Genomic DNA, 23,503 nt, shown 5'->3' with positions numbered 1-23,503 from the left:
CCTCCGTGGCCGAGTGGTTAAGCTCGCTGACATCAAATCACTTGCCCCTCACCGATGTGGGTTCGAGCCTCACTCGGAGCGTTGAATTCTTCATGTGAGGAAGCCATCCAGCTGGCTTACGGAAGGTCGTCGGTGGTTCTACCCAGGTGCCCGTGATGAAAAAATGCACAGAGGGGCACCTAGGGTCTTCCTCAACCTTCAAAGCTGGAAAGTCGCCATATGACCTACAATTTTGTTGGTGCGACGTTAAACCTTAAAAAGTAAAACTAGTCTCGTGACCATGTCTGTGTCACCATGCGAAGCAACAAATCAGCCAACAGGTGACGGTAGCAAAGCATATCCTGTTTACGCTTAGTATGAACCGGATTCCAACTTTTACAATAACGATTAAAGTAGACGTTAAAGTACGTATTATAGATAGCTAAAGCATAGGTATGATTACATGTATTAAATAACAAAATGCAATGATGTATATATATGTATTTTTTTATATTGCGTACCTTTGTTCGACAGGCATGTACTGAGTTTTTAAGAAACGCTGTCGTGCAGTATTAATGCGGCATCGGTTAAATCATTCATGTCATTTACAAAATACAAATAGCGTTCAAAATTGGTAAGTATTAAGATTCAGCCAGTTTGGAAGATATCGATTATTATCTATTAATATTTTACTCAATATTTCTTCATAATCTGTGATCCTTTCAAAGGTTGATAGATTTATTCATTCTTGTAGTGGTATCAACCCTTTAATTACGGGACAGGTTTTGTGTAGATGTAATAATTTTCACATTAGGTGAAATGTCTAGATGTAATGGTTTTAGTGTAGTATCTGTTTTTTTGATTAAGTGTCTTTTACAGCAATGTTTAAGTTGTCTACTTGTAGCAGTGAGTGCGATACCCAACCTTATAGTATAGGAAGCTACTAGTACCATTTTTCATGTCTTTGCTATGACGCGGCCAGGGAGCGAACCCACGATCTCCTGCACTCAAAGCTGGCGCTCTACCATGAGACTACTTAGATGGCTACAACTGTATTAGGCTGAAGTCTAAAGTTTGATTTATTCTAAAAACACACATTTCTATAACATCTATGTTTTATTTTCTATCTCTATTTCGGTACATAAAACCACGCTTTAAACACGTCAATTGTTCAAAGTATAATTATAATTTGTAGGTATGTGATCTTGTTTATTCTGGTATAAATTCTCAATAACAAAAAGGAAACAACAACAGAAAATATATTGATTCTATTGGACATAATACGAGAACCTCACTTAAGACTCCCGGGCAAATACAGCAGGATAAGGAAATCTTTGGTATACAACAGACGCTAATCAGGTATGTTATGTTAATCTCAATTATACCATGATGTTAAATCAAATAACCATTAAGTTAAACTTTATTCTTTAGTATATTTAGTTCATCAGTCAAACAGTTGGAACCCTTAAGATAATGTTCCGTCTTAATAGATAATCTATAATTCTGCTGTAAGCATGCACAATTCTACTTATTAAATATTCAATATTTTATTTTCTGTGCTTCCATGAACGTATGATTTAACATATTATATACACATGTATAATAAGAACGCAAGCTATGACTTACGTACAAAAATACAAACTGATGTAAGCAGTGCTGCGTGCGTGCCTGGGTGCATGCGTGCGTGAGACAGAGAGAGACAGAGAGAGACAGAGAGGTAATAACGAGCAATACAATTAAGGCTAAGGTTAATGACAATCTAATCGCATGTTAAATCCAAAAACAGAAATACCAAATATACAATATTTCTGAATTATTTACATCCCCCCCCCCCCCAAAGACAACAGAAACTGATTGCTACTTGTGTGTTTAATACGCATATCTTTTAGGTAACTGTTCTAGTTGTAAAAGTTTATTACAGGTCGTTATAAAGGATTTATGTCATACATGTCTGAATCAGTAAATCTGTGTTACTTTTTTCTGATACTACCATGCGGGGTTTTGTTATAGCTGTTTTCTTCATCGCTTTGGGACATACGGAATGTACAGAAGTAAAATATGTTTTTAAATGTAGAGAATATTTGATTCATATGTCATGGTGACTGAAAAATTTATCGATTAGCAAAAATGAATGTACCTTCAATATTTGTCTATCCTTTTAAACTACATATTAAATTTCTTTTAACAACGAGAATTGGCCCAAAGCAATACAATCCAAGATTCTACCCCTATTGTGGAAACATTTTATCTTCTGGTGCAGGGCAGTCATGTTGCGGTACAACAGCTTACAATAGTCGATTCTACATATGATATGTTGGGCAACTGTCGTCTGGAAGTGGTCAGTCGTGTTGTAGAGTGAGAGCTTACAACAACATATTCTACACGTGTTGTGCTGGGCAACAGTAGTCTGGAAGTGGACAGTCCCGTTGTGGAACAAGAGCTTACAACAGCAGATTCTACACGTGTTGTGCTAGGAAACTTTCGTCAGGTAGCGGGCGGTCATGTTGCGGAACAAGAGCTTACAAAAGCAGATTCTAAACATGTTGTTCGAGGCAAGTCTTGTCTGGAAGTGGTCAGTTGTGTTATGGAACGAGGGCTTATAATGCAATGTTTTATTGTTGTAAACACCGGGCTCTGCATTTCGGAAGCTGATAAGTTGACGTATTTTTAAAGGAAATGAATTTTAAATACATTGATCGTATCTAAGATTGAATGAGTTTATTGGTCATGTAGAAACATTTACAATACACGCATGTACAAATTGTCTTATGTTTTAACAGAAAATGTCATTAAAATCACAGTCGTGACAAACAGGATGTAAATACCCAGTTGAACGATTATGTAATTTAAAGGTGTTTGTATGTTACCAAATGTAAATTCATTTTACGGTCTTGTATATTAAGGCCTATACATGAAAAATGATTTCAAAATCATCCTTGCAATCTACAGAGATAACGCTGTTATTTTATCAAATGTATTACAAAACATCTACTGGAATTTTTTCAACATGAAATGACTGTAATATGTTATGCTTCCCGCCTGGCGATGGATACAGTTGCCGTTTCGTCCGTCCGTCCGTCCGTCCCGCAATGCTTCTCCGGAGTATTTCTCGGCTACCACTGATTGGAATTCAGTCCATTCATTCAAGGAAGCTTCACTCCCAAGACGATGCGTATAATATCTCCATGTTCAGGGGTGGTGATTTTTTAATGCGTTATTGCCCTTGATTATTCAAGACTACAGGTTGAGGACCACCAAATCCGGACGACCACCAAACCGGACAGTTTCGTAGGTGCTAAAATTTGCTGTATTTTTAGCAATCTTTTATAAGTCAAACACACATTTGATTTTTTAACAATGACGTGGAATTATATATGTCAAAAATAACTTATTGAGGAGGAAATTTCATTTTTTGATTCCGTCATCCATACTGAAGCATGAAACATCATGGGGGGATTTGGAAATCCGCACTGCATTTCTTAGTACCATATAGCAGTTTTCCACACAAAAAAATCTGAATAAAATTTATATCTTTCAGGCCAATAATGAATACTTTGACTCGTTTTCACATCACATAGCAAAATGTCATCAGTACAGAGGTTCCCATAAGTTGTAAAAAACTGTCCATATATATGGTATGCCAAGCAGTGAAAGTAAGTAGTTTAGTTGACCCTACATTCGGCCCTGGAAAGGGCATTAATCATTTGTTAGGAGTAAACAAATTAAGTCTTCTTCTTGAGGGTGCACCTAACTATGTTCATGTGAAAGTTCACAGTTGTAATGAAGGAAATGAAAGAGAAAATGGCGAAAAACTTCTAAAAGTGTCCGGTTGGTGGCCCCCGACCAGTAGTATACTAAAGTACCATTTCTTGTCCGGAGTATTCCTAAACAACCTTTAGTAAGTAAATCCTATAGTTTCGCTCTTTTATTCTTTCATGATTCAGTAAAACAGACGTCGCTAACTGCGAGCAAACCAATATATGACGTTTGCAAGGGTGCCACCGTCTTTGAATGGACGTCTCGTCATTTTACAACGTAAGTCAATAGGGAAGAATCACAAACTTCATGATACATTTTTGACAATTTTAGATTTAACATGGAGCGTCCAAAATCAGGTCGGACAGACTTTTGTAAAAAAGTAACATCAGTTTATTAGTATGTATCTATTTGAATAACGTATTATTTGATCAGTAAAATAGTTAGAACCTTAGAGGTTTGAAAAGAGAAGCAGAAGTAAAAAAATATTTTAGCCGAAGATGAAGGTCTTGCCCTATAATTATGGTGTGTGTGTGTGTGTGTGTGTGTGTGTGTGTGTGTGTGTCTGTGTGTATGTGCGTGCCTGTGCGTTTCTGTGTGCGCGTGCCTGTGTGTGCAAAATCAAGAGATTAGCTTTTCTCATTTTTTGCTATATCTAAATTTGTGCTTTGAATTGTTATTTTTTTTGCTGTAGATCTCGTCGAACATTTCATTCTGTGCAACAGTGAACCAGTTCTTCCAGTCACCAATATCTCCTGAAAAGTTTTAAATGGCGTGATTAATTGGAAAAAGCCCGTCGCACACCAATTTACACACTACATCAAACTGTTAACAATGAACAGTACAAAATACCGACACTATGTCAGCCGCGCGTTCCGCATCGTTTACCGATCAAAACTAAGTATTTTGTTTTACTTGTATTGTTACTGAACATTAATACAGAACTTCATCCTTATGAAGTGACCAGCTGTCTACAGTTGTATGTCAGTTTCAGTTTCTATAACATTGATACCCTAAAATGTATAATAATCACCCCTCAGAAACATGAGAAACATTTTCATTGTTATCATTATTTTTGCAAATATCGCATCCAAAAAAAGAAAACAGACTCGGTTTGATAAACTCCATGACCCCAATGGAAAAGAAAATATAACAACACTGAGTCAAAGTAAGGGGAGACATTTTACGTATTCCGCACATCGCACATCACTGCTGTTGTGTTAGTTAATAAAACCTACAAACTGATCCTTTGCAAGATAAAAGGTAAGGGTAAATTTCCCGGAAGCACAGGGCACCACAAACACAGCCGTAAAGCCATGCATCGCAATGTAGGCCCACAACAAAAAGATTCTATATCGGATAAATATTGCAGACAGGTTGCTCCGAAAATCCAACAAGTACATTTTAATTATATGTAAAATACAGAAAAAGAGGGGTGGGTGGGGGGGGGGGGGGGGGGGGGGGGAGGAACAGAGGGCAACCAAGCGAAATGATAGCACACCCTGTTGTATTGAGTCTGTTCATGAGGGGCAATGAAATAATTGCGTAACACTTATCGCGCCCCTAGCTTCGGCATAAACGGAACTGTATCATTCATTAACATTGAATGACCTCCATGATCCCGAAGGACCTGAAAATATAACGACATGGAGACATGTCATTTGAGGACCTACATGTTGTTTGTTTTGCCAAATAGACTTAAAACATTATACTACATGTAAATTGATGATCGCAGAACTTCCAAGAGGTTAATATATTTAAAAATATTGTCATCCCAAAATATATTTGTTCTCTATGCTTACCTTTTCTGTAAAATGTAAAGCCGTCTGCAAGAAAGGCAACATTTGGCGCTAAATATTGTTGCTTATCTTTCACCATGTTATCAAACTGACATTTCTCGCTAATTTCTTCAAATATCCCATCCTTGTTTTCTACTCCAAGAAATTTTCCTAACCGATACAATTCTTGTAAAGTATTCTGAATTAGAATAATAAAATATTTGTTTATTATTTATTTGAGATCAGATAATACCTATAACCTCTAACAAAACCAGGGGAGCGGTTTTCTAGTGGATAAGGTGTCGGCTGCTCAATCCAGGGGTCGTGGGTTCGAGCCCCAGTGGGGTCACGATCATGACTTCTCATATGACACCAGTACTAGTTTTTCCAGGAAGCGGACTCGAAAGTGGTTCCAATAAGCTTGAAGAAATCGAGCTAAAACAGATTAGTATAAACTAAACTAACAAAACCAACAAGAGTGTTCTCTTTTCTATTTTATGTCTCATTCATATTCAAAACCTACACACTTATATTAATTAAGGTATATAAGTATATAACGATAATGTGCCACCGATAACCATTTAATGAGATGAGATACTTCTTATCCCGAGGACAGAAGCGTGAAACTACTTATGATAACACTATCACTGTCTTATTCAAGGGTTTTCATAGAAATAAAGAGATTTCAGTGATGTTCATCATATATTTTGACTGTCACTTTAGAGATGACAACCCAACGCTCTACGAGGAAGCTGAAATACCATTTACGTGTTGACAAATAAATGAATATATTTTGTGAATAGGACATTTAATGAGATATGGCAAATTAATTGATTAGTTATAAAGTACATGTAGAAACGACCATGTAGTATGAATAGGTACATATATGTTTACCTCTTTTAAATCTTCATAATATATCAGATGTATGGGGAGTTCAGGATTCCTTGCCATTATGTCCTCCCACTCAAGAACATACTCAAACCAGCAAATGGTATTCGGCTGAAATTGATTACCACCTCGATTACTAATATTCCTGTTTGCAATGTTTTTGAGAATTTTCGTATACTGATTATTGCAACGTATGTACCATTTTAAAAATAGGTTCTGCATTGTAATCAATGATAAAGTATATGTCACACTCACCACAGTGGTATGAAGTATTGTCACCCTGAGAAAAGTAATACAATATCATGTATCGCCGCGCGTGTTATTAGTATTTTATTTTTTTTGGTAGAGGGTATATTACTTTTGAAGATTTGGTGGGACGGAATTTTAGAAAGATGTTTATAAGCGCCTATCAAGTCGACGGAAAATATATTAACAGCTTGCCGGTACGGAATTTATCTTCGCAAATATCTCCACGTGCTTTTTAAAATATGTGTAGATTCAGATACTGTTTCATATGAAGTATTCAAAATATTTCCCACTTAGCCTGCGGAAATTTGAAACCGAGGGTTTACTTGTGGTAGTCAGGAGTAATAACAGTCTCCGGATTTAGTTTGCAAATCCGGAATTTTTATCTTTGACTTGTGTGTGATCTTTTGACATCTAACAATAGTTCGGGTCTCATAGAGAAATAATTGGCCAATTCTTTGAGCATGGGTTATACAGCTTCTGCAGGAATTCACCCGTGAAGTTTTTCTCTTGTTACCTGTATGGTCAAAATTAAGATTTTCATTAGTGTTTGCTAAGCCTCAGTTCTTTATGTCAGATTCTTGAACTACGCTTTTGCTGAAAACTTTGTGCAGCCGCATCGTTTTATCTATTAGTAACTGAATTTAGCGGGGCTTTTTGGCAGTCAACTCTTAATTGTCAGTCTGCTTTTCAAGTTTGAATTTTGTTTCATTCAGGCCTGCTGTTTTTCCATATTTTAATATTTCATTTTTACATCAGTATATTGTACTGTTAATGAAAAAATACTTTTGTAGTTTGTTTAGTTAACTTTACATGTTCATTTCCAAAGAAACCTTAATTAAACAGAACTAACATTAACAACTGTGTAAAACTAATATTGTACCATAAACATTAATCATTAAATGATTTTCAATGAGCAAATAAGTTACGTTTATGGTATTATTATTCTTTGATGACTTAATTTTGATTTCATACACATGTGCAGCTGATAAATTAGCTTATTGCGCAATTTTTCACCATATTATAAATATTCGCAATTACACGATATTGCACTTTTAAACGATAACAAAATTAAAAACAGGCAATGTCCTTGACAAATCCTTGAATTTTAGTCAATATAAAAATCAGCCAGTGACCACAATACAGTAACTGTGAATATATGAAATATCGATGTTTTCGAAAAGTAGTTTTTCTTTGATATTCTTTAACTTCGATGACCTTACAAACTATAAGATAAAAACAATGAAATAAATATAAATGTCTATTTTTTTTTTATTTATTTGTCCGTTTCCGTTTCTCAGTCTGTGAGAGGTATGTCGCAATTAAACTGATTGCTAGTTTTCTTTGTATTATTTTCGGTTTAATCCCGTTTTTCAACATTATTTCATATAAGTAACGACAGGCATAATATTGTCAATAGGTCAGTGCTCATCAGAGACGGTGTAATACATTTAGGGCATCCGTTTAATCACAACATGAAGCAAACGGCTAACCCATTGATCGAATTCATGACTCAAAATCCACACCTGCCTTATCGGAGCGGCTAAATATGAGAAGGGTGAGCAGCTACGAAGACTCAAATCACACATTAATCAGTAGATCGCATTTATACGGAATTCCGTTAGGGTCATCGCCTTTGAATGTGTTCATCTGAAACGCGATACTCGATAGTACGATGATGAAAACGCGAAATAAAGAAACTACGAAAACGTGACAATACGATGTTAGATACGCGATACTACGATAACGAAATCGCGAGAATACGATAGTACGATGATGATAATGCGATATACTGTCGCGTTATCACCATCGTACTATCGCGTTTTCATCATCGTACTGTCGCGTTATCACCTTCGTACTGTTGCGTTAACACAATCGTACTGCCGCATAATCATTATGGCATCATCGCCTTCCGGTGCGCATGTGCATGCTCAAAATTAAAAGATTAGAAGTTATGCTTTTAGAATTACAGCTCCCGCTCTCAAGATACGGCGATGTGCCGATTCGAACCCGGGTCCTCATGTACAAATATCATGATTTTTATTGATGATCTCCACTAGCTACAGGTGCCAGTTAGCCAAAAGCAACACTATAATGATTAACTATTCACTTTGTATTGGCAACTTAAGAGAAATTTACAGAGAATGAATTTAAGGAGGCGAACAGGTTCAAAACGCTTTGAAAATATAATTTGACTGCATTTCTCATTCCTGTAAAATCATGAATAAAATTTCTGATTAAAGGATAATAATTCTGTCACTTTTGATTGTTAACCGCTTCACTTTTAATTTTGACATGTGAAAACTGAAAATGAAATGCTGTGTATTCTTGAAGAAAATCACCAAACGTTGATGCATTAAATGAAAAATATGCCACACAAACTGCCAAAAAATATTCTTCGAATACTTGCGATGTTCCGATTTCAGCGTGGTTATGCGTCTTATGGAATTCAACATCGATAACTTGAGTTTTACAAGACACGCATTTGCTTGAATTTTATTTTCAGTGTAAAAAATAAAAGCCATCATATTTGTGAAAACATTCATCGACATATTTGTGAAAATATTAATGTTAGACACAAAAAACTCTCTGATCATGGTACAGTATGGCATTCTCTTTTGTTGTTATGTTATTAATCTTGTACAACATAGAAAACTCATAGCGATTGACCTGCCGAGTGTTTGCAAAATTACATATTTGGTTTTACCTGAAAAACGTTATACAACCCATGAACATGCAAAAGAAATCATTTTGAATTTTAACAGTACTAAAGTAACGTGAGAAATAGAAACCAGAACTCTTCTATGCTCATGGGCACCGGAAGGCGATAGTACGATGATGGTAACGTGACAGTACGATGGTGATAACGATTTATGTTAATATTGCTATGATTCAAATAAATCCATATTGTACTAGTATTTGGACTAATCGCCCCAAAAATCGAATATTATGTCTTGTATTTTTATATATTTTTTGAAATATACTTTGAATGTGAATATTTGTTATGCGAGAGAAGGAAGAAATCCATTGTTTTGTCGGAGAGAAGATTGAAAAAAAAAAAACATAGCTCCATGTTCTATATGTTATTGCTTCGCATTCAACAAAACAGAATATCTGTGCAGCAAAAAAAAAAAAAAAAAAAAAAAGAAAATAGAAAAGACAAGTCAACGCCGCGAACAACAGTATAATTTATCAAATAAAAATGGTATCGGGTATCAGAAGAGCAGATAATTATTTAGTAATGATTTAATATAATCTGTTTTCATTTCAACGTAATTTATTTTCTTTTCAATCACAGTCGTAACTTAGCTTCTTGAAAGGAATATGAGCCGAAAAATTTAAATACGTCAAAATCTTTTATTTCTTTTTAGATATTTTTTTCACTTGCGCAATGACTGTGGGATATTACGTAATGCGCGTTCCTTACTTAGTGATCATACGACATCAGGCCGACTGTGTAGCACCGGCCAATATACGAGGTAATAAAATATAACGGATCACGGCAAATAGAATGTTTCGCTTTCAAAATCCTGTCTTACTTACACTCCTTTACGTTTAAGTTTTCAACGTATTCAGAATTTTTTAAACATACCAATAAACTAAAGTTTAATTTCATTACTCCGATAATAAGAAAAACTTTATATCATACATCTTAACCTATATCATGCTGGACACGGCTGATTCTGATTATATGTTGATCGCTCGAGATAAGATGTTGATCGCTCAAGATAATATGTTGATCGCTCGAGATAAGATGTTGATCGCTCAAGATAAGATGTTGTGCGCACAACATAATATGTTGATCGCTCGAGATAAGATGTTGATCGCTCAAGATAATATGTTGATCGCTGGATATAAGATGTTGATCGCTCAAGATAATATGTTGATCGCTCAAGATAAGATGTTGATCACTCAAGATAATATGTTGATCGCTCGATATAAGACGTTGATCGCTCAAGATAATATGTTGATCGCTCAAGATAAGATGTCGATCGCTCGAGATAATATGTTGATCGCTCAAGATAATATGTTGATCGCTCGAGATAAGATGTTGATCGCTCAAGATAAAATGTCGTGCGCACAAAATAAGATGTTGATCGCTCGAGATAAGATGTTGATCACTCAAGATAATATGTTGATCGCTCAAGATAACATGTTGATTGCTCAAGATAATATGTTGATCGCTCAAGATGATATGTTGATCGCTCGAGATAAGATGTCGTGCGCACGAGATAAGATGTTGATCGCTCAAGATAAGATGTTGATCGCTCGAGATAAGATTTTGATCGCTCAAGATAATATGATGATCGCTCGAGATAAGATGTTGATCGCTCAAGATAAGATGTTGTGCGCACGACATAATATGTTGATCGCTCGAGATAAGATGTCGTGCGCACAAGATAAGATGTTGATCGCTCAAGATAAGATGTCGTGCGCATTAGATAATTTAATCTTAAAAAAAAATAACATATGTCCTAAACATACCACCGTAGGTATCCATAAGGCAAAAAAAAAGAAAAAAAGAAGAAAAAGAAAAACAGAAAACAGCTTTACGTTTTTAACACGAATGCTGCAGTCAGGTTTTTTAAAGATATATACAAGTGTGTCAGAAGTTTATTGCATTTAAATTGTTTGGATCCTTGCTTATTTTTCTAAAGTCCGTCTGTTATAGAAGTGCTTATTGCGAAAATATACATTGACTAAAATTGTTTCGTGAATTACTTTTTATAAGACGGACGTTAATATATACTCTATCGTGCGTTGCGTGTGCTTTTATTATTATTTTTATTTTTATTTTTGTTTTTATTTTTATTATTATCATTATACCAAGCTGTTCAGTCTCAATTCCTAAAAGACCAACGCACAAACTTGCGAGTTACTATGCAAGTTATATTCACTCTCTAGAAACTGGTCCCAGGTATTTCGTTTAACTGAGATAACTCTTGAAACTTCTCAAATATTTATTATTCTTCCAAATATATGCTATAATAAGAGCAAAGAAAATATACAGATATGAATGATAATAAAAGAACAAGAGCGATAAGAGAGTGCCTGATCAGTCAGAAGATTAGTGAAATAAATTTAATACATAGCATTATTGTATTATTTTTATTCAGTAATTTACTGATATACAACGGGTGATTTTATTATCAGACATACAACGTTCACTTTCGTTTTTACAGCCACAGGACCAAACTTGAATTCTGAAGAGTATGAATATAAAAAAAGTTGGAATTTCCCGAAAAGTATTTATCAGTAAAGTCTGCAAAAGCAAACAGAATTTGAATTTTGCTCCATGGTATTCAAATATAAAGGAAATATAAAAAATAATATGAAACAAGGCACTGCCTCAATCGGGGTTTAAAGGTAGATTTTGTAATAAAAAATACTGCCTATGCTTGTACTGATGCGCAAGACATTGCGGTTCGGACAAGTTATGTGGACGCTTATTACGCACAAGGAAAAGCGTATTCTTTCAAAAATCCGATGTCAGACGCTCTGTGCACGTGTCGGAAGGACACATTTTTCAATTCCTTCAATAGTATATCTCATTCGGTATATACCGTATGTTACTGTAGAGCGGTCGATCCGGATTTTCGTCACTTCGGTTGGATCGATTCCATATCAAAAAATATTTTTTTTCCAGTTTCAGCACCCTACTTTCATGAATTTGTGTATGACGTTTTCAAATGCGCATCAACCATTTCGAGTACGGGAGGTCGTGGGTTCGATCCCCGGCCATGCCATACCAAAGACGTGAAAATGGTACCAGTAGTTCCCTTGCTTGGCGCTCAGCATTAAAAGGGTAACTGGCCTCATCTCTCATACCCTCTTGGCGGTGGATTCAATCAGGAATGAGGTGTAGAGAGTTTGCTTGCTTGCTTTACAATTGACCAAAAATAAATTATGTATAAACTAAATGCGCATCATAATTTCTAATCAATTAAAAACAACAAAAAAAAAAACATTTAAAACACATGCAAAGAAAATAAGTACGATCGAATTTCAAACATGTTTTTACTTTTCACATTTTACTTGCTTGTTAGCGAAAATATTGCATCTGATGTCAACACAAGGTGAAAAACATGTATTTCAATTTAAGACTGATTAAAAAACAAACAGATATTCCTTATTCTACCGTAACACTTAATTAGATAGTCTAAAGGACTTTAAAACCTAATCTATCATGTGACATAACAATGTAATAAAAATGTCATACAGCCTCTTTAATATTCAACACCATATTGTCGCATCTGGTCATAAATCTCCCGCTGTCATGGCGTAGTCACTTTAAATCGGATTAGTGCGAGAGAACATATAGACTCTGATTAAGGATTTTATGCAGGTTTGTAGTTTTTAACCGTTTGTTGCATATTTATTGTATTTTGAGAAGCTTTAAAAACGAGGCAGAACGGAGAAACAGGGTTAAAATGTACAGAACAGACCTGTTATTATATCTAACTTGAACTTTTACAGTTCATCGTCTATTGTGCTAGTTTGTAACCCGTCAAATGTGATTGTGCGTTCGATACCATAACTTAGGTGCTATCCGTATGTTTTACGGAAATAAATTTTGGTTAAATGTCCAAATATCCTTATAAGTATTGTAAGTGAAACCCGTACTCGTCGTTCGTTATTTGTGGCCCAGTGGCTAATATGCGGGAAATAGCTGGTTCGAGCCCATAAATGAGAACATTTTTAATTTTAACTTTAGTTGTTTATTGATTTATGTTTTAAATTACAAAGGGACAAGGAAAATTGAAATCCACGGGCTTCACGATAAAATGTTTTTCGTACTGAAATTTAAGCGATCGAAACTGAATCATGAATATAGCTTGTTGTAATTCATATCTAGGAAATTTTGTAATATTCAATAGTAATTCATTGTACTTCGTGTAATTAAATGTACAAGCGGTTAAAATTGCACGTTTTTGCCTCTTCAAGTAAAATCTTTCTCCAGGCTTGAAGTACATAACCCTCTAAGGTATTTCAAAGTGAAGGAAGAGAAAAGTATTGATATTTAACACAAATCACCTGGCTTAACACTTTTCATCTGTCTTACGTTTTACTCTCCGAAGTCTGCGAATTTAATAATTCTATTATATGTAGCATGGTTGGTGTTTCCATAGTTACGCATTTCTTTCACTTTTAAATAACTACATTTTTATATAATTATGGTAACGGGGTTTTCGACGGCTTCAATGTCTTTTTCTTTATAAGCTAAATGAGATATTTGCCGTTAAAACGGTTAAAAGTTGGCTTATGAATGAAAAATTAATGTTCAGATCACATGATTTCAAGATGAAATCTATAAATTTAGCTTAATTTATAACGTCGGAGCGTCTGTGACGGCATTGTAACGCAACAATGTCTTGTAGCGACAATGTCTTGTAGCGTTTCTGCGGTCATTTATGCATTATTTTTGGGTATCAATTAAGAGAATCCACAAAAATAAATAAACAAACTCATTTTGGTTATCCTAAATTCTTACCTTGGCTTCAGGTTTGACATGCGCACATTCATATTTTACGGCTTACTGCAAGAACTACATGTTTCTTGTACCCCTATCAGCCGTTTAATAAGTTCATTAGTTGATCGTATAGTGGATTTTTCTAGAACATAACAACATGAGCATGATGAGGTACAAAGTTCTCTAAATATGATTTATTTATTCCAAAGCCCGAAATTATCCTGAATTAATTAATACATAAAATCTCTCTCTCTCTCTCTCTCTCTAGATGCACATTTAAAATAAATAATTCTATCTTTCCTAAATTAATTTATCCATAGTTCCGAAATAGTCCTTTAATATAAGATAAGTTTAATAATAATAATAATAATAATAATAATAATTTATAATCTTAAATGCCAAAACTGAGAGACACCCATCATCTTACAGCTCTGTTCGGAAGTTAAGGCGTTCTGCAGCAAAAGTGCTGCATAGCTAAGGTGCTCTGTTACAGTTGAGAGAAGTGATTATCTTCACCAATAACATGTTAGTCTTCAGAGCCGGAAAGATGACGTCGCTGATTTCATTTTCTTTGTTCGTTACCGCTGCAGTTATGATTTTTCTAAGAAGGCTAAGAATCTTTCTAATTGTCGCCTTTTTTTGCAATCTGGTTATATTGCTGAAGGTGAATGGTATTATCTAGATGAGCATCCATGCCTGAAATGATGACTGGATGGCATGAAATTTGGTCCTCTTTTAAGCCTTAAGTCTGAACAATATCTTTAGAAATGTCCTTATACTCTAAATCTGTTTACTCAGTATTTCGAAGGGCAGTTATAATGTAACACCATCTTAGTTTCTATCCAGTTCAAACATAAAATGTTGTCAGAGAGAGATTTAAGAGTATACAAGCCTATCAAAACTACTTTTGGTCGATGCAGGAAGAAAACAGTACATATGCCCTTTTCTTAGTTCTGCAATAAAATTGGGAAGTGACACATGACCGGGTATATTATAATTTTCAGGTCACTCACACAGTTGCAAGGATCATGTAAAGCTTTTGAGACTACCACTTAGGTAATTTTCATATCGGAAATTATACCTGACAGACCCCATAATATTCATAACATATATATACAAAATTGTGCAGAAGAAGTAGAATGGTCACCTTGTTCGGTAATATGTAATTTGTCTGACAACACATGTACTTCGGCTGTCCACATTTAAAAAAACAAGTTTTCTAGCAGAAAATCCAACGAGAACACGTATTTGATCAATTTAAAGTGCGGACCCTGCAACAGACTGTTTCAAACAATGAAAAACTTTGACCGCACGGAAAAAAAGTTATAAGACAAAATGCATACATTTGCACGTGAAAATTTGATAACGATTTCAACGTGTGCCCATTTGTTATCATAAAAATAACGGTCTTGTAGTGCACTAAATACATTTTGATTTTGTCATATACACTGGAAAAGTCAACTCAATGCGCAATCGAACAAAAAATGAAATCGCTAAAATTTAAATAAAATTATGACAGGAAATCGAGCAATTGGCGTGAAAAATCGGGTGCCACCAGGCGGCGCTTTTAACGTTTACGCATAAACGTCAAAACGAAGAAGATATATATATATTCGGAAAATGTAGAGACTGGTCTATAACTGTGTCAGATTTCATTCTTTTCCGTCAAACTTCTGCATTCCGGTCCTAAGGTGCGGATTGACCTTAACATTTAATTTCGTTTTCGACAGCACCGTAATGCATTGCGTAAATACGAACATAGCAGCAAGATATGTTCACACCTTTTGATACTTGACAATGTACGCATTTGCTGAATATTGCGATGATATAGCATTTTGACGCAAGGAATTTCAAAACTGATTGCGATAAATGGTAATTGGTTACAAACGTTTACATATTTTAATATTCTATCCACGTCTGGTATTGTGAGAGAACCGTTCATTTAAACGCTGTGTTAATTTGGCATATGTCGACGCAATTGTCACATCTCCATATGTTTTGCAACATTTAGCCATGTTCTCTGCATTTTCGGTTACACCAAACTGTTCTAAGTCTTTAACTTGACTTTATTTTAATTTTGAAATTGTAATAATCTATTTAATTTCTATGATCACATACACATAACACCCAGTAGAGTGTACCTTTAACACTCTGTGATTCCTTTTTCCAAGGTCCTTATTTCCATTTAGGACATTTATGCGCTACATGAATCCGCTATATTAAATTCATAAATAATTTGCTATCAGGGAGAGATCAAGGTGTAGGCGGAGCTATTCCGTATTACATAACAGAAAGGTCAAATACAAGGGCGACTCAATAAATTTTTTCACTCATTGGCTTGCATTAGAATTCATTGTACGCAATAGCACGGAAGTTTCATGTACTTGATAACGGGTATGTACTCGACTATCATGAGAAATATCAATTTAATCCAGATGTCTAAGTTGTAAGTTATCTTTTTTTAAATTATACTCGCATACACAAGCTAATATAATTCACTGTTATAATGAAACGTGAAGAAAAAGCAAGAAAACAGGGCTTATATTAATGCCCGAGTTTCTAAGAGATATTTTCTTAATTGTGTCGTATCTGTGGTAGTACTGATATGACGTAAAGAACAGTTTTTCGTTGGGTTTTCAAGACAGTATCCGCTTGAAATTAAAGATTTGTACTAAATGTATCCCCCATTTGTTGGCATCAGACCAAAATCCAAGTGTATAGATTGCACCAACAAGTACAAAAAGAACAAAAAGTTCGAAGGAGGTTTCTTGTGCCATTTTCTTCAATTCTAGTGTTCCCTACTCCTTGGTTCTGTAAAGTTATATTTTCGCAACAGTATACCACCGGGGAACTACTTCACAGCATTCACGTCCATGTTGAGAGGATACTTTGAATTGAAGAAATTACGAGAAAGTGTCTTTATCTGATTGACAATTTAGCTATACGCAAAAAATTGACATTAGTTTTTGGAGTACCCTCGTAAATGCGCCTATTGACTTGTTCAAACTATAAACAATAAACCATAAACATATGATCAAATGTAAGGTCGCGTATACAAGTTTACTTATTAAGTTGTAAATATATCATGCTTCATACCGTAAAATAAATTTCATTAGAAGGGCAATAAATGTTTTATTACATACATAGTCGTGTATTTAGACTGTTGATTACAATTAAATTGTTAAATTGAAGAGATGAATATCAAAATATCTTTATATGAACCTAATTCTTTAGTGTTCAAGTTGGTTTCCATAATTACTTGAAAATTCGGCTGCCAGGGACATTCCTTTCTTTCGGTAGACATTCACATGTGAAACGATCGTCACATTTCTGATTTTGTAAACAACAAAAAATCGTTTAATACGAGACCAAACAAATTAGGGGCCGTCAAAATATCGAATTACTGTATTATTTATAGACAACTTACTTTTTCCATGTGTGAATAGAGGCAGAAAATGTTCCCATTTTCCTTTATATTCAAACAGATCTATACCCACAGTATGGTGGTACAGTGAAACTGCCACGTCTTTTGGGTTTCGGATCACGTATACCATTTTACAACTCTTTTCCTTTGCTTGTTTTGGCAAGCGACTGTAATGCAAATGTGTATTTAGTATCTGAAATAGATACATAATTAGGTTAGATAGTAAATGCAAAAGGTATTAGTTTGAATTATTAAATTAACAGCTAGAAATTTAATTCCTATAATAATATTGCCATTTACTTCCTTTGACAGCTTTAAATGTCACTGTATTACTTTGATCAACTTCTACAGTTACTGTTTTAACTCAGAATATCTTTTTGTCGTAATGTTTTGTTTTCAGTACCTTCAACCAAATGTTGTCACAGTGTGAGAAAATATAGGTTAATTTACCCTTGGCGACGGCAGACTTTCTACCGTTTCCCAAGGCACAGCTTCTATCATATGCTCAATCTTGCTTATAGGAATGGTTTCAGTCTTTTCTGCATACATCATTGAAATAATTTCCCAAGTCCAGTGTGTACCTGAAATATTTATGCACCATAATACAGTTCCGTTTTATATAATTTGATATATCATGGCTTCTTATTTTGAATTGTTCAAAGATATCTGGCTTCCTTAACATTTTCGAACTAGGCATACTTGTGTCATTTACTTACACAAATATCTTTTTGGGTACAGAAGTAACTTAATTTACAAATGTTATAATTAAATACAAGAGCCATGTTACACATGGCTAATCCCCCGCCGGGCATATTATAATTGAAGGCTAAAGTTCCTGGCAAGTTAGTGTCTGAAAGTATTAATTTTGGGGAAAGCTTTGAAGAACCATTTAGTTGTGGTCCGCATCAGGGGTTTTAAGATGTGGAAGAAAGAAAAAGTCAGTAGTGAGGTGGTTTACTGCTAAATCTTATTAATTTTCATGAACAGTATAGCTATGTTTTTCTATATGGCTACTGTAAAAAGAAGGAATGGAAAACTAACAGGGAACAAGAGTGCCAGAATGTCACAATATATGCCCGTCAAAGCAAATTTCTTTACTCTAGCAGCTGTATTTGCAAATGGAATGTTAATTTTGTGGTTGTTTAGTAATCATTGTAAGTCTTTTGTTTTTTAAAGTCCACAAAAAAACTCCTTACCAGGTAGAGATACCTTATATATAATAAAATACACATAAAATTGGAGAGTAACATCTATGTTGTACCACAGAAAAATGGTCTTGTTTTTTCCCTAGGGTCAATTATAAAAATGTTACAATATAAGTTATTTATAGTAGCAACTAAGGGAAGTTAATCTTTAAAAAAAAATGCAAGTCCACACAAAAATCTTTATCAGGTAGAGATTGGTCAAAATACACCTCAAAATTGGATTTAGCATGCATGTTGTACTACAGAAAAGTGGTCTCGATTTTTCCCTACGACTAGTAATGAAAAAGTTACAATAAAAGCTATTTAAAGTAACAACAAAGGGAAGTAATTCTAAAAAAGGGAACTGCGCATGACACTTCGTCTCATGATGGTGTATAATTGTGCCAAGTTACATCAAAATCCCTCCATGCATGAAGAAGAAATGCTTCGGACAAGGTCATTCTTGTATCTGACCCTTGGCCTCTAAGTGTGACCTTGACCTTAGGCCTAGTGACCTTGATCTTGCGTATGACAATCCGTCTCGTGATAGTGAACATTTGTGCCAAGTTATATCAAAATCCCTCTATGCATGAAGAAGAAATGCTCCGGACAAGGCTTTTATTCTTGTATTCTTTGACCTCTAAGTCTGACCTTGACCTTAGACCTAGGGACCTGGTTCTTGCGCATGACACTCCGCCTCGTGGTGGTAAACATTTGTGCCAAGATATATCAAAATCCCTCCATGCATGAAGAAGATATGCTCCGGACAAATGTTTTTAAGAAAATATGATAAAGGGGAATAACTCAAAAAATAGGCAAGGTAGAGTTATTGTTCTTGCATACTGCACTTTCTACCAATGTGTTCTATCAGTGTATGAAGATTGAAGAAAATCCCTCCGTACTTCTGGAGTTATGCTCCGGACAAATTTTTTTAAGAAAATATGATAAAGGGGAATAACTCAAAAAATAGGCAAGGTAGAGTTATTGTTCTTGCACACTGCACTTCCTCCCAATGCGTTCTATCAGTGTATGAAGTGTGAAGAAAATCCCTCTATTACTTTTGGAGTTATGCTCCGGACAAAGATCGTTGCGGACGCACGGACGCACGCAGAGCATTTCTAATATCCCCTTCGCCTTTGGCGGGGGATAAAAAAGTGACATCGTATATTGTGTAGAAAATGGAAGCACATAATGAAGTTGGAAGTAAACATAACATCTTTTAAAGTATAAGGCTGTCATGCACATCAACTATAGGTCCGTTTCAAAATTTAACATAGCGATTTGTTTCAAAACATGATTTTATTGCCGAGAAATATCTAATCAAGGTTTTTTGATATCTCAGAAGATACCTGTCATGAAAGTAAAACCGTACCACGTCTCATCAAAGAAAAGCCTTTCACACGGAAGAAACTCTTATATAGCTTATTAATAAATCCAAAATTTTGCATGAATACATTTTTGATAAAAAAATAACTTTACAAAAGATGCTCACAAAAGATAAACAATACAAATTCATAGAAAATTCCAAAACCTGATTTCCCGTTCTTTGTGTAAAATAAATTTTTTAATCAAAATTTATGATTTGTGGTAAACGCAGATTTAATTTTCTAAAGAAAAAAACAAGTTTTACCTACTTACTATATTCACATCCATTGATTAATGAACTTTGCTTATATTAGCACTCCATCAGTTGATTATGTTATCCGCTGTTAAATGCTGTTATGTTTCTCGGTTTGAATTGAGTAGCAATAAATAATATTAAATAATATCAAATACTAGACTTTAAAAATAATTAAATTATTATTTTAACAAAGGAATCCATAGACCAGATGGTGTTTCTTTTGCTAAGATAATGACTTGTATGCCCTTCAATTTGATCATAATTCAACCGACATAGAGGTATGCGAATAACTATGAGACAAAGCACTGTGTAGTAAAAGTTTGAGACGAACCTGTACATAAAAGTAGTATTCGCACCAGCTCAAACAGACATACACAAACATTAAAAAGTGTAAGAAATTGTCAGGTTTAGCGACAACATCCTTCTATGTCTGCTATGTCTTCTTTAAATGAAATAAAATTTCTGATTTTAGTATTTGAGTTTCCCATAGAATTTTTTCACTAGATGGTGTGTAAAGTATGAGACCAACCTGATTTTACAGGAGCACATATAAAAACGTCATCCGGTCGACAATTGAAAGTAACCATTTCTCTAATTCTGTTTGCTGTATCGTCCGGGTTTCCGAATGTACAAGTGACATAGCCGTCAGTATCCAGTAATGTTATACTTTGACCATGTCCATCATTTTGCTTAAATACTGACATGTTTGCTAAAATATGGTTACGTTATATATTCGTTATAGTTAGGCTTTCGACCGATTTATGTACCAGTGGGATGAAAAATGGGCTCTTATCTTGTTCTAAACTTTGAAGTTACTGTAATTTAAGTTTCTCTTATAACTTTTCCAATTTGTTGTAAACACATTAACTAAATACACCTTTTTAACAACTACTATTTTACATGATTTCGGAAACAGATATGACTTCTTTGTTTGTTTTGGGTTTAACGTTGTTTTCAACCGTATTTCAGTTATGTACCGGCGGGCTGATTTCTTTAATATTATATATCTTTATTTAAAGTGATAACCACTTTGTGTAACCTATAATATATAAAAACAGTTTAAACTAACTTAATAAGAATGTGTTTGTCAGCCCAAAGACGCATTTTCAATATCAACTCCGTCTAAATATGAAAACCTGTTATCAGCTAAAACACTTCAGGCTATTTTTGGCGACCTGAAGTATACAGATTTAATATAGTATTTATAGCATCGAAATGAGTCTTTTATTAACCTGAACGTGACATCTAAGTCAATATAAGGTATTTATTTTTTTGTTGAAAATTTAAAAGTGATTATCAAAACAAACTATAAAAACATATACCTCTTCTCTCATTATCAATGTATCCTTATTAATTTATTCAGAACATTAAACTACTCAGGTGTCATTGCTCTATGTACTGATTAATTTGTGTTATCTCACAGCTTGTCTAAAACTGGGTCATATAACGTTAGGGAACTGGATACACTTAAATACACCCTACAGAATATATTTCCATGATTATAATTATACATGATTTGCATATACAAGTATTTAGTTACAAATAGACAGTGACATATATCAAGCCAAGATAATGTGTTTACTGTTTAAACATTTTTATTGAAGGACTGTAGCAGTATACAGTATTTGATGCATTAGGTTTTGAGTTTAGACCAAACTTTGTTTCTACAGAGTAAGATAATTATTTATATATCAATTTAAAACTACACTGAAGAAACATTGCATGAGTAAATTTTAGGGATGGGAACGAATACTGAAATCAATATTCGAATATTCGGTTTGCCATATTCGAATATATTCGAATATTCGGTTTGCTTTAATGGAAGCTTTACATTCTTATCAAGTGATTGGCATATGCACAACATATTCATTTGTTTAAAGCATGGATCATCGTACGTAATAAGGCCAAAAAATGTTTGTTTCGGGTAACCCGATCCTACCTAGCAAAACCCGCAGATCCTAGCGTTTTATTTCACGATTCTGTCAGTATAATCATAAACATAATTAACTAGTTCAGTGTTTTAGCTTCAAAATGATACAAAAAAATCAAAACGATTATAATTTAGATCGTCGCAATTTGATCTAAAAATAGCAAGTCGTTCCATTTAAACATGTGACGCGCTGTTGTCTTACCGCCGCCATTTTGATAATTTTCAATCGGCATGTAAAAATCGTCGTGTAAAAAGCTAGTAAGGCAGACTTAAACCTCCTTCAACATGAACTTATGCATCAATCATATGTTGTTTCTTGATTTTATTATAAAGTACTTCAAAATTTAATTCGAATACGGCCGATTGCGGATGAAAACCGATTCTGCGGATGGTCTGAAACGTCGTACAAAATATTGTGAAAAGATCGACAATATCTACAAGTTTGGTATTGTTTTCGAAAAAAAATTTCTACAACTTGTTACATAAAACAGGCGCCAATAAAAATGAACAAAAGATAAAAAGATAAAAAGATATCACATTTACGCCTAATACAAACTGTTAATCCGTAGCGATTACCCCAGGTAATTTTGCATTGCAATTTTCTTGTTAATTGAACATCTTTTGACATGCATCTGACACATTGACGTCTGTTGCAAACTGTCTATTCGTAACGATTGCCCCTGCCAAGTATGCATTGCTATTTTCTTATTAATTGGACATCTTTTGATACGTGATAAACAAACATGACATGGTTTAATTCTGTAGAATTAGCAAGCTCATATTGCACAAAATCAATGATACTTATTTTGAAAAAAAAAAAAAAAAAAAAAAAAAACAAAAAAAAAAAACAAACAATAATTTACGAATATTCGAATTTGATTTTCATATTCGAATATTCGACCGATTTTCGAATATTAGAATATTCGTTCCCATCCCTAGTAAATTTACATATGAATTATGAAAATATATTAATTCAGAGAGGTCCTAAATTTTCAACCTGTCATCTTGAAGTATAGCTGTATTATACCAAAATGATCAGAATGATTTTCAGATAGTTCATGTGAGAGGAAAAAGAAGGTCACTAGGTCGTGCTAGGTCTTTCAGAGTTTGTTTTAATCTCACGAAGCAGCTATGTTGGTCATATACAAGGAACCACGATTTGATATAAAATAAAACCGTTAAAGCTGTTTCAGTTGTTGAAATATTCATAAAGCTTTCAAATAGAA

At 34.3% G+C, this 23,503-nt stretch overlaps 1 protein-coding gene across 1 annotated transcript; it reads right to left on the bottom strand.

The window, feature by feature from the left end:
* Positions 1-4,338: 4,338 nt before the first annotated feature.
* On the bottom strand, positions 4,339-21,755 carry LOC123543333 (sulfotransferase 1B1-like). The gene is made up of 7 exons (XM_053522553.1): positions 21,670-21,755; positions 17,993-18,123; positions 17,546-17,735; positions 14,179-14,260; positions 6,408-6,546; positions 5,538-5,712; positions 4,339-4,490 (listed from the first exon to the last, which is right to left on the bottom strand). The coding sequence occupies exons 2-7, from the start codon at positions 18,092-18,094 to the stop codon at positions 4,375-4,377; spliced, it is 804 nt and encodes a 267-aa protein (XP_053378528.1). The 5' UTR covers positions 18,095-18,123; positions 21,670-21,755; the 3' UTR covers positions 4,339-4,374.
* Positions 21,756-23,503: the final 1,748 nt, after the last annotated feature.

Source organism: Mercenaria mercenaria, chromosome 14, assembly GCF_021730395.1.
Source record: "Mercenaria mercenaria strain notata chromosome 14, MADL_Memer_1, whole genome shotgun sequence".
Taxonomy (NCBI): Eukaryota; Metazoa; Mollusca; class Bivalvia; order Venerida; family Veneridae; genus Mercenaria; species Mercenaria mercenaria.
The sequence above is the reverse complement of the archived record's forward strand: the minus strand, read 5'-3'. Positions and strand labels throughout refer to the sequence as shown.

Coding starts and splice junctions, on each gene's coding strand:
- LOC123543333 (XM_053522553.1), bottom strand. CDS start 18,094: ATGATGTATGCAGAAAAGACTGAAACCATTCCTATAAGCAAGATTGAG. Junction 17,736..17,992: donor AAAGTCTGCCGTCGCCAAGG/GTAAATTAACCT, acceptor TATCTATTTCAG/ATACTAAATACACATTTGCA. Junction 14,261..17,545: donor TCTATTCACACATGGAAAAA/GTAAGTTGTCTA, acceptor GTTATGTTCTAG/AAAAATCCACTATACGATCA.